General features: G+C 39.3%; 1 protein-coding gene across 2 annotated transcripts in view; it reads right to left on the bottom strand.

Annotated features, from left to right (window-relative positions):
* The window catches only part of ccny (cyclin Y), a 58457-nt gene extending 45096 nt beyond the window's left edge, over window positions 1-13361 (bottom strand). Inside the window, exon 1 of one of the 2 annotated variants that reach the window (XM_027149335.2) lies at window positions 12873-13361. In XM_027149335.2, the coding sequence (XP_027005136.1) occupies window positions 12873-13026 (154 nt within the window). In that variant the 5' untranslated portion in view covers window positions 13027-13361. The remainder of the gene's footprint in view (window positions 1-12872) is intronic. The other variant, XM_027149336.2, reaches the window with a different exon arrangement.
* Window positions 13362-14699: the final 1338 nt, after the last annotated feature.

Raw genomic sequence — 14699 nt, 5'->3', positions numbered from 1 at the left:
TCATTTTGTAAAATATTCTGAACTGCATTTTCAAAATAATCCAAATGCATTCTCACAATACTCTGATTATATTCCCGAGTGAAATTAAAGCTGCAACTCCTGGGTATCTGAGCAAGGCCCTTAACCCTCGATAGATCAACTGTATAACTGAGATAAACGTAAGTTGGTCTGGATAAGGGCGTCTGCCAAAAGAGAGAGAGAGAGAGAGAGAGAGAGAGCATGAATAATTACAAGCTCTACACACTTATCAAAACTCAAACACGTCCAGGCTCTACACCCTTATCGCCGCTCGAGTGTGCTCATTTCTATTCAGCTGTAAGACTGATGGGAAAGTAAAGAGGTGGTGTGTGTTCACAGCTGGGCAGTTCCCTTTTATTCACTCCTTCACTCCTGCTGTGTGCTCAACTCCATGTACAGCTCCACACATCAGCACCAAGGAGCACGGAGTCACACACCTGTATCATTCTCTTTCTGTCTGCGTGACTGATTCTCATTCTCTCTTTTAACCTGTCTCCAAATCTCTCTCCATCTGTCTCTGTTAGTCTGTCTCTAATTCTATCGCTCCATCTCTGTCCCGGTCTCTCGGTCTTAATCACTATATCTGTCGGTCTGCTTTTCTTATCTCCCCCCCCTCTCTCTGTGTGTGATAATCTCACAGAGTGTCTGCCCATCTCTGAGTCTGTCTGATTCTCTGTCCATCTCTCTCTGTCTATCTGTCTTTCTCTCTTTCTGTCTCCAAGGCTCCCTCTTTCCCAGTGTCCCTTTCTTGCCTTTCCTGTCTCCCTCTCCCCAGTCTCTCTGCCTCCGTCTTCTTCACCTGTCTGTCTCTCTGTCTGCCTGTCGTCTTCTTTGCCTCTCTCTGTCTGTCTGCCTGCCTGTCGTCTTCTTCTTCGCCTCTCTCTGTCTGTCTGCCCGCCTGTCGTCTTCATCGCCTCTCTCTCTGTCTGCCCGCCTTTCGTTCTTCTTCGCCTCTCTCTCTGTCCGTCTGCCTGCCTGTCGTCTTCTTCGCCTCTCTCTCTGTCCGTCTGCCCGAATGTCGTCTTCTTCGCCTCTCTCCGTCCGTCTGTCCGCCTGTCTTCTTCGCCTCTCTCCGTCCGTCTGTCCGCCTGTCTTCTTCACCTCTCTCTCCGTCCATCTATGCGCCTGTCTTCTTCACCTCTCTCTCCGTCCGTCTGTCCGCCTGTCTTCTTCACCTCTCTCTCCGTCCGTCTGTCCGCCTGTCTTCTTCACCTCTTTCTCCGTCCGTCTGTCCGCCGGTCTTCTTCACCTCTCTCCGTCCGCCTGTCTTCTTCACCTCTCTCCGTCCGTCTGTCTTCTTCACCTCTCTCCGTCCGTCTGACCGCCTGTCTTCTTCACCTCTCTCTCCGTCCGTCTGTCCGCCTGTCTTCTTCGCCTCTCTCCGTCTGTCCGCCTGTCTTCTTCGCCTCTCTCCGTCTGTCCGCCTGTCTTCTTCGCCTCTCTCCGTCTGTCCGCCTGTCTTCTTCGCCTCTCTCCGTCTGTCCGCCTGTCTTCTTCACCTCTCTCTGTCTGTCTGCCTGTCTTCTTCACCTCTCTCTGTCTGTCTGCCTGTGTCTGACAATAATTTTACTAATTTTTGAGTTCAGTTTTTTTAATCCTCACCTCACTTTGTATTTTCTCTTTTCTATGAGATAAACCAATCCCCTCTCCCTCTCTCTCTCCCTCCATCACTCTTGCACTTACTGTCTCAGGAATTCATTTATGACCTTTACACCATTCCTTTTATTTATGTTTGTTTGACGACTTTAACAAACAACAGGCTGCCCTGAAATGCAAACTCAGTCGAACAAAGGAATCACGTTCAATTCCACCATGTTGAAACTGTAGAAATTGCATAACAGTCATATGTCAGAATTTTCAAAGGGCTATGTATCATGTGTCAGCCATTTCAGTGTGAATGGAAAGGCAACAACAATAAGAAAAGAGGTTTCTTTAAATTCACCTTTATTCAGGGTCTCTGGACTTTATTATGATCTCATTATGAAAGTCTGCACTGCACTGAAGGAACAATAAACACCACCTCTGCCTCAGTTTCAGCACTGATCTTACTCCAGGCTTCCTTGTCTCTGGTCTAGAGTAGGACTGGCCAGTATGACGATATGATATCGTGATAAATGACCTTGTGATGTTAGGGTTGGGTGAGATCAGACCACTTCTAACATACATAAACCGCCAGCAAAATAGTAGTGTTGTATTTGAAGAAAATAAATAAATTTTACCTGGAAAAATAAATAAATCCTGTTGACAATGAAGGGAAAATTGTGCAATTCTTTTTAACGGTATACATTATTATAAATTTATCATAAATACATGTTAAAGATTTGCACAGCTTGGTATTTAAAATAAATAAATAAAAATAAATATAAAATAAAAATATATATATATATATATATATATATATATATATATATATATATATATATATATATATATATATATATATATATATCTAAGATAATTAGAGATCAGAAAACCACATTGTGGCATAAATTATAACAATATCGATGTTAAATTATTCAAAAATATTAGCAAACTTGTAACTGACGGATTTTAAATCTAATCTCAAAATATTTCGACTGTATTCTCCAAATATTCTGACCCAATCCTTCATATATTCAGATTATTTATGAGATTTCAAGTTCTGTAATATTTCAAAACATTTCTGTAGATTTTCCCTTCCTTCATTAACAGAGAAATATGAGACAAGTAAAATATTCTCTCAGCTTTTTTTTCCCCCAGCAGGAATGAATTAGTGTTGGCTCTGTGGTGAAATTGGAAAGTACAATGACCTGTTAAGTTCCTCAGGAGCTCTTGGTTACACAATTCCACTGGACTACAAACTATTTTATAAAGGACATTATTTGTGTTGACATTATTTCCTGTCCAGTGTCACCCAAATGAGGATAAGGTTCAATTCAAGATTTCTATTTCATATCATCTCAGAGTTTTTCCTCATTACAATCTCCTCAGACTTGTTAATTAGAGATAAATAGTAAGTTCATTTTAAACTTTAATATATATATTTTTATTCTGTTTCTATCCATCTAAAAGCGCTATACGAATAAACTGATCTGTCTGAATCCCCTTCTCCAAAGTTTAACAATCATGTTTAATTAAAGGCTTTCCTGGTCCAGATAATAAATAACGAACAACAAGCACTTCCTCTATGTGATGTTTGTCCTAAGTAAGGACAGAAGAGTTTCTCTGAGGACTTTGACCCCGTGTGAGCTCCGAGTCAGGTCACAGTGACCAGAGATTTACACACAACAAACATCATATGAGACACAACAGAAAGAAATCAACAAAAAACAAAGCCACTAAACACCTGTTAGAATTTTGCTCAATTAAACATCAAGACAGAAGAAGCCTGTTGTGAGCTGATATGGTGTCACACTACAAAATGCATCATGATCTTTAATTTTTTGAGGCGTTACAGAAGTGGATTCATATTGCAACATACACTCCTTTATACAAGACCTGACAGAAGGGGAAACAAAGACCAAGTCAAGTGGCTTTTATAGTCATTTCAACCATATACTGTATAGAATGAAACATTTCTCCAGGACCTTGGTGTTACATAAAACAACACCGAGCTAAGGACTTGGCCACATAAAGAACAACATGTGCAACCTAGTGCAACAGTGCAAGACAAAACACTACAAGAAAAATACACAGAATAGCACTGAACAGTGTGCATACTGTATACGGTGTAAAACTAGAGATCTAGAGAAATAATAAACAGTGATAAAAAAGCCAATTTTAATATCCGGTTTCTTTTTACGGTGAATAAATACGTTGGTATAAAAGTAGCTACGTCTCACACTTACGTCCATTAAGTGTGTCATGATGCTACTATGTAAAGAATGAAACTCATAAGCAAGTGTGTGAAGCATAGTTACTGATATCGCCGCGAAATGTTGCGGTTTTCCAAAAACGGATCGTCCTGAAGCGTTTTTTTTTTTTTTTTGGCTTATAGAACGGTCAACAATTACACTTTTATTACTTAAAGAAGAAGAAAAATTTTATTCTGGATAATTTTGTAGAATGTGACCAAGACAGAAAAAAATCTAACTGTACTATAATGCACTGCATTAGTAGTAATTGTTGATTAAGCCTAAATTAATTTCCTACAGATTGTGTATACAGTGATACCTCGAGATACGAGTGCTTTGACATACGGATTTTTTGAGATACGAGCTGTGATTCGACCAAATTTTTCTTGAGATACGAGCAAATTTCAACACGGGCCGCAATTGGCCCCCGGGCCGGACTTTGGACATGCCTGCCATAAACTATATAAAATTAATCATTTTCTGATCAATCATAATGTTAGTACGAGATCATTTTATCAATCAATTGTTTAATAATGTTAATACCAAAACACTAGAGCTGTAGCCCTTTTTTCTAACATCGATACTCCAGCACATCCCCCTGTTAGTGTTGTTTGGATAATATTTTCCTCTTCTGCTAAAATTAGCATGGGTGCTGAGCGAGCGATACAGGATGATGGCAGGATGAATAGAATCTTACCCATGTCTGTCTTTCAAACCTTGTGTTCTCTGCCTATACAATATCGATGGAGGATCAAATACAGCAAGAGAAGAAGAAAATGAAAAGATTCGAGGACTGAGAAAATGTAAAGAGGCAGCTGAAAGTGTTCAATGATAAAATAGCAGAAGACCACATCATAATTGACAACCATCAAGAACAGGAATCTCAGTCTTTTTCAACACATCTGCTGTCTGCACCCACGATGGCTTCAGATTTCAGTTCTTGGATTGGATAAAAACCTCAAGCGATTTTTTCTTTTGATTTTATAGCTCGTTCACCTCAAGGTTTAACGACGCTGTGTATTTTGAGATGCTTTTCTGTCAACTGAAAGTTTGGCTGTTCTCCTCTCACCACTCTCAAGAACAAGAAGAACTACTTCTGCTAACTGAATGTTTTAGAAGCCTTAATTTTGTCACATATACATTGTGTGAAATCCTTTCTTCACTTATCCCAACTTTGGAGGTTGGGGTCAGAGCACAGGGGTAGCCATGATACATCATCTCTGTAGCAGAGACGGTTAAGGGCCTTGATCAAGGGCCCAATAGTGGCAGCTTGGTCGTGCTGGGGTTTGAACCCTGATCCTCTGATCAACAACCCAGTGCCATAACCACTTGAGCCACCACTGTTCCTTTATTATCTGTGTCAACTCTAGAAAGTGAAAATGAAAATCCCAGATCAGCAGTTTATAAAATGCTCAAACCAGCCTGTCTGACACCGACCACCATGACAAAGTATATTAGCCGGTGAATGTACATGAGAAAATATTCTGAAACATAGGTTAGCATGAAAGTCTGAGTGAAACGTAGTGATTTTAATTTCTGACTGAACGAAACCAAGTGATGACGGAAAGTGTGGATCATTTTCTCTCCGTCCCCAGTCTCATGGCTGACTTCCTCCTGGTCACAGGGTTAGATCACACAGTCATGCACCACCTCAAGGTACGCACACACACACACTACATTTAGAGTCACTCTGGAGTCCAGCACTGATAAATAACCAGAATTTATTGAAAAAAAAATCCAAATAATCTAAAATTCCAGCTCTGTTTCTTAACAGAAAACTGATTTGCTTCCATTTTCAATCAGCTAAACCCTTTTTGTGTTATCACGCGCCGGCTCGAGTGTCCATTAACGTCTCTAAACTCACAGTCGAGTGTTTTACCAGTAAAACACGGTACCTGAAAATGCGTACGGTGGCAAATTTTCAAAAATTAACTCAATTTCTGAACACTCGTGGCTTGATTACGTACATTAACCCCTTTATCTACACTCAAAGCCCATATTATCAGGTAAACCCACCGCACGGATCGCTTAGCGTAGGTGTACGCTTAGCGAAAACGGCAGAGGTTAAAAGCACCGATGTCACTGCTGGGTGAGAAAGAGAACATCTGTGTAAAGCCTCAGATTATTCATTATACTTATTTTTTTATTTGTGCTCGGGTTCTTTCTGTATCATATTTGGATCGCTACAACCAACGAGTCTGCATCGGTACAGAAATCATAACTGATCATAACTACACGATCAGAAGTATGTCCAACACCCGATCATCACAACCAACCGTATGTCCTTGTTGACCGACCCATTCCACTTTTATCCCTTCTTTGTTCCTATAATGCGCTCCACTCTTGCGCTCCAGATGTTGAAGTGTGGCTGTGGGGATTTGTGATAATTCAGCTACAAGAGAATTAGTGAGATCATACACCGATGTTGGGATGTCGAGGAGACTCCAGTTCATAACAAGGTTGTTACAGAGTCAGGGCTGTGTGCAGGACACTTGAGTTCTTCCACTCCAACCTTAACCTTCACACGATCACACCTTCATGAAGCTCGCTTTGCCACAGGGGCATTGTCATGCTGGAACAAGTTCAGTTAAGTCCACTGAAGGGAAATTGTACACAAAGACATTATTATTATTCTGAGGAAGAACAATATATGGGTGTGATGGACAAACCTTTGGCCATATAGTGTATTATATAGTGAAGAGGCAGTTGTGGCTCAGGTGGTTAAGGCTCTGGGTTGTTGATTGAAGGATTGGGGTTCAAGCCAATCTTCCACCATTGGGCCCTTTAGCAAGGCCCTTAACACGCTCTGCACCATGGGTGCTGTATCATAGCTGCCCCTGCCCTCCAACCCCTACCTCCTCAGTTGGGATATGCAAAGAAAAGAATTCCATTGTGCTGTAATGTATACAGTATGTGGTGTGAATAAAGGCTTCCATGCCCCCAATTCCCCCAAGGCCACGACACTGCCATCTGCTTCAGGGACACAATTCTCTCTCTTTCCATGAGCACTTCTTCTACAACTAAAGTAGTCATTTAAAACAAACAAAAATGTACACAGTTTTGCACGGTTTATGATTCAGATTATGATTTCTGTCAGAATCTTTCTGCAGTGGCTCACATGCCTTAGTGTGCAACGTCACATCCACTGCTGTTACACCGTCAGCAGAAGGTTTCGCCAGGTTTGCAGTCACGACTATCACAGCTATCCAAAAGCCTAGTAGCTGACATGTTTAACCAGTCTTGCAATGATTATGTATTATATTTTCCTTCCAGACCAATGACACAGTGGATTAGATTCTGACTCGTTGCCGCATGAGGTCAGAGCGTCACCGTTACATGCCGCACCATGTTCCCACCTGTATTTACGCTGTCCGCTTATGATCCACATGTTAATGCCAAGTCTGAACGAGGTTCAAGAGACTTTAAGTCTTTTGCAGGTTTCTATTTTTTATTCTGTTTGGGTAAGAGAAGTAAATAGACCAGAGACAAAATCTCCATTGAATTTACTGCTGGGAATTACATGATTATTCCAATCTAGGAATGGAGAGTGATACTGAGTAGAGTTTTAATACAAGAACCATAACCATTACACTCGATGGGGTGTAAAGTGTTCAGTAATAAAGTAGAAGAGAGGCTTCATTAGTGGAGATTTAAAGGAGGAGAAGGGAGGCACAGTGTGTTCAAACACACACACACACACACACACACACACAAAAGTTAAAAGCTTGTCTACGTGCTCCTGCCACATCTGATTGGTGCCTGACTCGAAATGCTGGACTTTCTCCATCTCAGCAGCCTGGTACTGACTGACCGTAGACACACACACACATGTGCCACAGATGCACAAACACACAAGCACGCATGCACAACGCACACGCACAAGGACACATGCACAGAGAAACACACAATTCCACAGACACACACACGTACACAGCCACACACACAGACATGCATAGAAACACACAATCACACACTCATCCACATACACACACACTTCTGCTCTACCTCTCACCCTTATCTGATATCATTCACTCACCACACACAATCACATTTACACAAACACACCATTTCCAAGTCCGTCTATAACTCTCTAAACCCTGTAACGTGCTGTGTTAAACGCACTCGAGTTTACATGTGTAACCGGGACAGAGTCAGAAACACACACACACACACACACACGACTCGGCCACTAACTAACCGCCAGACATGATATTAAAAACGCAAACCATCACAAACAGCGATCCGTATAAATCAACTGCGCTGGATTACACTTCACCGAAAACTGTAGAATTACTTAATCACATATTTTAGAACTACTGCACAGTCCTTCCATCTGAAATGCGTCCCAGACCACCTCCTGAAGCGGTTTGAACGATCGGATTTATATCTGACTCGAAAACGTTTCGGAGGGCATTTAGACCTGGTCTTTTTACCATCGGATAGCTATCTGATCAAAGAAAACACATGAAGTGACCAGGTGTAAAAAAAAACCTTAAGTTACGCCCAAAAAACTCCATAAAAGGTCAAGTGCACAGACAGTTGGAAGCACGAAATGAGCAACCAAAAGACAAGGGAAGGTTATTTAAACTCACTTAGAAATTATAGCATATAAATTATTTAACACTACACAATATTTATTTCCAAATAATACATAAATGAGTGCACAATTCTTCCATCAGCTGAGGCATTTGATGTATGGAAATTAATAAATACAAAAAATTACTAAATCTAAAAAAATTACATTAACGATTATAATTTTATTAAATTATAACAATTTTAATAAATTGAATAAAGATTAGTTTTTGTTTTGGTTCACTTTCATTTTATTTAATCTCTTACAATAATAATTTACTTCCAATTTCCTAGTGAACTAGCATAAGGACGTTTTTTTAATCGAGACTTCAAAGCCTTTGTAAGTCGCTCTGTAAATATGGCGTCTGCTAAACGCAATAAAATAAAATTGTCATAAAAATAAGTTGTTTTAAGCACCACAATATATTCCAGATATAAAAGTGCAGTAATCCAAGTCGATCCGGTCTCTTGTGCATATATTTACACTCAAGGGACCACAAGTAGAACATGAACATTTTTGAATTCTCATGAATACCAAATCTCTCCCTTAAACAAAAAAATAAATAAATAATGTGGCCTGGTGCTATTACACCATCATATCACTATGAACTAATTTGGAGGACTGTACCTTTTTATTTTAAGCATCGAAAATATCTAATAGGTGCAGCGTTCATCTATACTGAGCATCTCGACATTTCCTGCTCTGACATTATACGGCTAAACATCTTCCTTAATGAACATCCCGCATGCCAAAGAAGTTACGCTCCGGTGCCTTCATTTACACTTACACTTATGTGGCTCGAATACCATAGTGAAATCATTTCTCAGTCACAATATAGACCAATCAGTTACTCATCCAAATTATTAGCTCAATTAGGTCCAAATGACATGATACTAATCCCATGAAGTAACTAGTGATATATTTAGTCGTGTGGTCTTCACTGACCGGGACCTGGCAACATAACGTAATTATTGTGATAAATTAAGTAATAGACTTTTTTTAATCACGCTTTAAATTTGTACAATGGACACTTTTTAGAATTATTGTATTAGAATAATTGTATTAGAATTCTAATACAAAATGTATTAGAATTATTCCATCTTAAAAATTCTCAGTTTTACAGACATTAAATAAAACTTTCTTTAAACCCATTTTTATTTTTATTGTATCCTCAAAATTTAATCATACATCAAAGAAACACATTCAAGTATTTTTAGATGATTATTTGGTCACATCACCCATCACTTTGAGTGCGTAAACTCACATATTATTCACACAGAGAGCTAAATGGGGTGACGGCACATAGTATATCCTATCATTAATAATCTCTAGGATGAAATGGATTAAAAACTGAAAATGCACAAGTATGGCTGGGCGATATGATTGAAAACTGTATCACGATATCAGTGTTTGATATTGGTCGATATCGATAATTATTGATATTTTTTTATGACCTATTTAAAATATGGACCAGGAGAAAAATATTACATTTAAACATTTTTATTTTAAACGTAACCTTCCTCTGATCAGGATCCCCTCAGTTATTAAGACAGAAATGTCAACAACCAGGAAAACTCAAATAATTATAATGTAAAAATAAGTCTAAAGTCACAATGAACACTTAACAATTATCTCTTAACATTTAAGGTGCAAAATAAAAGAAAATGTAAGAAATACTTAATTAAGTGTAATAAAATAGTGCAAAGTGTCAAATATAAATATAGAGAAACCTGAGAATTTAGTCTTGCATAATTTGCAGACGACGTTGGTGTGACTACGGTCAGACTTATAATATCCAAAAAGCTGCCATACTGGCGAGCTGATTTTTCCTCTTTTATTTACAATTTCCTCGCTCTCTGTGGCTCATTTTCTGCTCATCAGTCGCCGGTTACTGAAGAGGAATCCAGCGGACCAGCACGAGACAACGATATGGCGCAACCAAACGTGATACTGTTACATGATTGGCCGTTAGCGTGTCACTCTCTACATTGCTAGGTTACCAGAGATTGAGTGCCTTTGTTAATGCAACCAAACTTGCTTCGCAACCTCTGTTTTCTTCCGACAAAGTATAAAAATATCCAACACATTTTTTATTGATATCAATCACGTGTATATCGCGACACATATCAATATTGTTTTATCACCCAGCCCTATGCACGAGGATGCGCTGATCCGATATCTGCACTGTTCCAGTATCAGTCGACTGGATCGTTATCAAACTAATGAAGCAGCTTATAGTCCAACACCATTAAGACCAAATAAAACCATCAACACTTACAGACTCACTATCACATGAGACAAGCTGCACAACAACAACAAAACAAAAAAAACCCTTGTTCTATGTTAACTAGTGGAGTAACCAGGGCTTGTTTACGGTGGGCGGGACTTAGGTGACCAGAAACCGCTCGATTGGATGCAAAATGGAGGAATAAAACAAGAACATATACATTGCAAATTTTTGTTAATGTTTTGGTATCTAATGTATTATTTCTGTCTAAAACTGGGAGTCCCTAACTAGGGGTTATGACCAAACATATGGTCGCTTGAATAGCAAACCGTATCATGAGAGAAACATGAGAGTAATTTTCCTTTTCTTTCGTTCATTTGCCAAATTATTATTAGGAAGTTCAAAAGCCGAGATGGAATTGTTACTGCGAGTCAGGTCAGACAAGCTATGTTTAAATGAATAAGTTACTCTTAAAGCTTCCTTTAGTAAACAAACTAGTGTCTGAAATTGTGCATTATTCTAGATCATCACTGAGTACTGTACCAAACACTGACCAGGTTTCTTTTTACAGATATTTAAACACCTCTCACATCCTTTAGCGTACCAGTTCGTTGGAATTTTCTAGACTAATAAATCCTACTAAATAAAGGTAAGGCAACATGACAACAAGTACACCAACAGCAGAATGTTTGATGCTTGTCACTGTGTTTAACGCCACTGTGAGTAAAACCGCAAAACATTTTCACAGTGATAAACAGGAATGTTTTGGTCATATAGATAGTGGATATTGTGTTTGATTGACTTTGATGTTGTGTTGGATTTGATTGTGTGTGTGTGTGTGTGTGAACGGATTACTTTCCTACAACAGCACAACATTTCCCACTGTACCAGTACCAGTACTTGTGGAAGGAATATTAATTTATATTGGTTTGTAAATCAGTTACACTGCACATATTAATAATGTTATTAAACATCATATTATAGGAGATTCACATGTTTACAGTAATCTGATATTACAAATCTGGAACTTAATACGTTAAAGCGTAAAGGTCAAGGATTGGGCTTGTGGAAAATCCATAACATCCATTTGAGGTTAGGAATCATTGAATCCATTGATGATTGGTTGATCGATTCATTCAAAAAGATGAGAAAGATCCATTTTGAGATTATGAGGAGTTTAGGGATTAAGGTGTAACTGTTATGTAAAATGTTTCCAGGTTAAGGATAGATAAAATGATTGAAGGTACCACAGAAGTAACAAGGAACAGCTTGTCTTGTCATCTTTTCTTTTTTTTTCTTTTTTCCCCATAATATACACACATGTGGAAACAGGGACATATTTGGAAAAATACTGGAGAGTGTAAAACTGTCATCTAGTTGGGGATAATAAAGATGCTCAAAGAGAAAAGATGATCAGAGATTGCTGATGTGTCTTGTGCATGATGATGATGTGATGATGATGTTGATGTCTTGTGAATGATGAAGTGTTGATGATGTTGAGATGTGTCTTGTGCATGAATGTTGGTGTGATGTGATGTGTCTTGTGCATAAATGTTGGTGTGATGTGATGTGTCTTGTGCATAAATGTTGGTGTGATGTGATGTGTCTTGTGAATGATGAAGTATTGATGATGTTGATGTCTTGTGAATGATGAAGTGTTGATGTTGAGATGTGTCTTGTGCATGAATGTTGGTGTGATGTGATGTGTCTTGTGCATGAATGTTGGTGTGATGTGATGTGTCTTGTGCATGAATGTTGGTGTGATGTGATGTGTCTTGTGCATGAATGTTGGTGTGATGTGATGTGTCTTGTGCATGAATGTTGGTGTGATGTGATGTGTCTTGTGCATGAATGTTGGTGTGATGTGATGTGTCTTGTGCATGAATGTTGGTGTGATGTGATGTGTCTTGTGCATGAATGTTGGTGTGATGTGATGTGTCTTGTGCATGAATGTTGGTGTGATGATGATGATGTTGTAGATGTGTCTTATGGATGATGATGTGTTAATGATGTGGATGATGTTGAGGATGTTGTTGATGTGTCTTATGGATGATGAGGTGTTGTGGTTGTTGATGTTGTTGATGTGTCTTGTGAATGAATGTTGGTGTATCATCATTAACAGTTCTCCGAGTGCACGGTTAAGGAGCACTGATTGTCTTTGACATGACCCTTTATCCAGTTAAAGCCTGATCTCCAGGTGTGTTGTATGTGACCGACTCACCGTCGATGTTCTCTCGGTCACTGATGTGCTGCAGGTTGCAGCCTGTGTCCTCGCGGCTCAGCTCTGCTTCCGGTCTGTAGGGTTCCAGGCGAGAATGGGCGTTTCTCCGCAGTTTGGGACTCGAAGAAACACAGCAGGAGGTCGTATTCCCCATGATGATGTCCGCAATGAATGCAGGATAGAAGACGGTAAATAAAGGTCTCCGTTTCCAAGGCGACGGATCTGATAATCTAATGTTTTATAGAGAAACGGAGCAGCGCCTAAAGGACACCGTCACAACACGCTCCCTAAAGCCGGATTAACACCTCGCCGCCGTCATCAAATGTCCTCTACACGTTTAAAAACGTGTCTCCAATCGGTTAATAATATAAAGACAACACGGTCAGAGAAACATCCCTGCTATGGATAAGGCTTTTTTTTCTGTGCTGCGGTGGGTGTCGCTCCATAACTGCGCCGACACGCAACAGAACAGACGAGATTAAAGGTTCCGGTTCAAGTGGGCGGAGAAACAAATGAGTTGGCGCACACGTGCACACACGCGCACAGATTTCCTAATAGCCTGGGGGTATTTTTTTTTTTTTAATATATACACGATAAATAAAGCGCACGAGGACACTTAAAGGAGCAGTAATTAAAGTCTAATTGTTTTGTTGTACAGCCTAATGTTATTAATTACAGCTGAGACAGCTGATTATTTTAGTCCTTTATATAGCTAAGTCGAACATGACATAAAACTAATGGCTTTTGTAAAAGTTTAAAAAAGGACGCACTATAATCTACAGACTACATAAGATGGAGTTAGGGTTAGGAGTATAAGTGTACATGGGTGTACATAACTGGACATAGGTGTACATAAGTGGACATAAATGGACATAGGTGTACATAAGTGGACATAAATGGACATAGGTGAACATAAGTGTACATAGGTGTACATAAGTGGACATAAGTAGACATAGGTGTACATAAGTGGACATAAATGGACATATGTGTACATAGGTGTGCAGAAGTGTACATAGGTGAACATAGGTGTGTACATAAGTATATATAGGTGTACATAAGTGCATAAGTGTACATAGGTGTACATAGGTGTACATAGGTGAACATAGGCGTGTACATAAGTACACATAGGTGTACATAGGTGTTCATAAGTGGACATAAATGGACATAGGTGTACACAAGTGGACATAAATGGACATATGTGTACATAGGTGAACATAAATGGACATAGGTGAACATAAGTGGACATAGGTGAACATAAGTGTACATAGGTTGACATAGGTGAACATAAATGGACATAGGAGAAAATAAATGGGCATAGGTGTACATAAGTGAACATAAATGGACATATATGGGCATAGGTGCACAAGGGTGAACATAAGTGTACATAGGTGAACATAAGTGTACATAGGTGAACATAAGTGGACATAGGTGAACATAAATGGACATAGGTGTACATAAGTGGACATAGGTGAACATAAGTGTACATAAGTTGACATAGGTGAACATAAATGGGCATAGGTGAACATAAGTGGACATAGGTGAACATAAGTGGACATAGGTGGACGTATGTAAACATAAATGGACATAGGTGGACATAGATGAAGATAAATGGACATAGGTGAACATAAATGGACATAGGTGGACATAGGTGAACATAAATGGACATAGGTGGAGGTATATAAACATAAATGGACATAGTTGGACATAGATGAACATAAATGGACATAGGTGAACGTAAGTGGACATAGGTGAACATAAATGGGCATAGGTGAACATAAGTGGACATAGGTGAACATAAGTGGACATAGGTGAACATAAATGGGCACA

This window comes from Tachysurus fulvidraco, chromosome 3 (genome assembly GCF_022655615.1).
Source record: "Tachysurus fulvidraco isolate hzauxx_2018 chromosome 3, HZAU_PFXX_2.0, whole genome shotgun sequence".
Taxonomy (NCBI): domain Eukaryota; kingdom Metazoa; phylum Chordata; class Actinopteri; order Siluriformes; family Bagridae; genus Tachysurus; species Tachysurus fulvidraco.
Note: the sequence above shows the minus strand (reverse complement) of the source record. Positions and strands in the feature narration are given on the sequence as shown.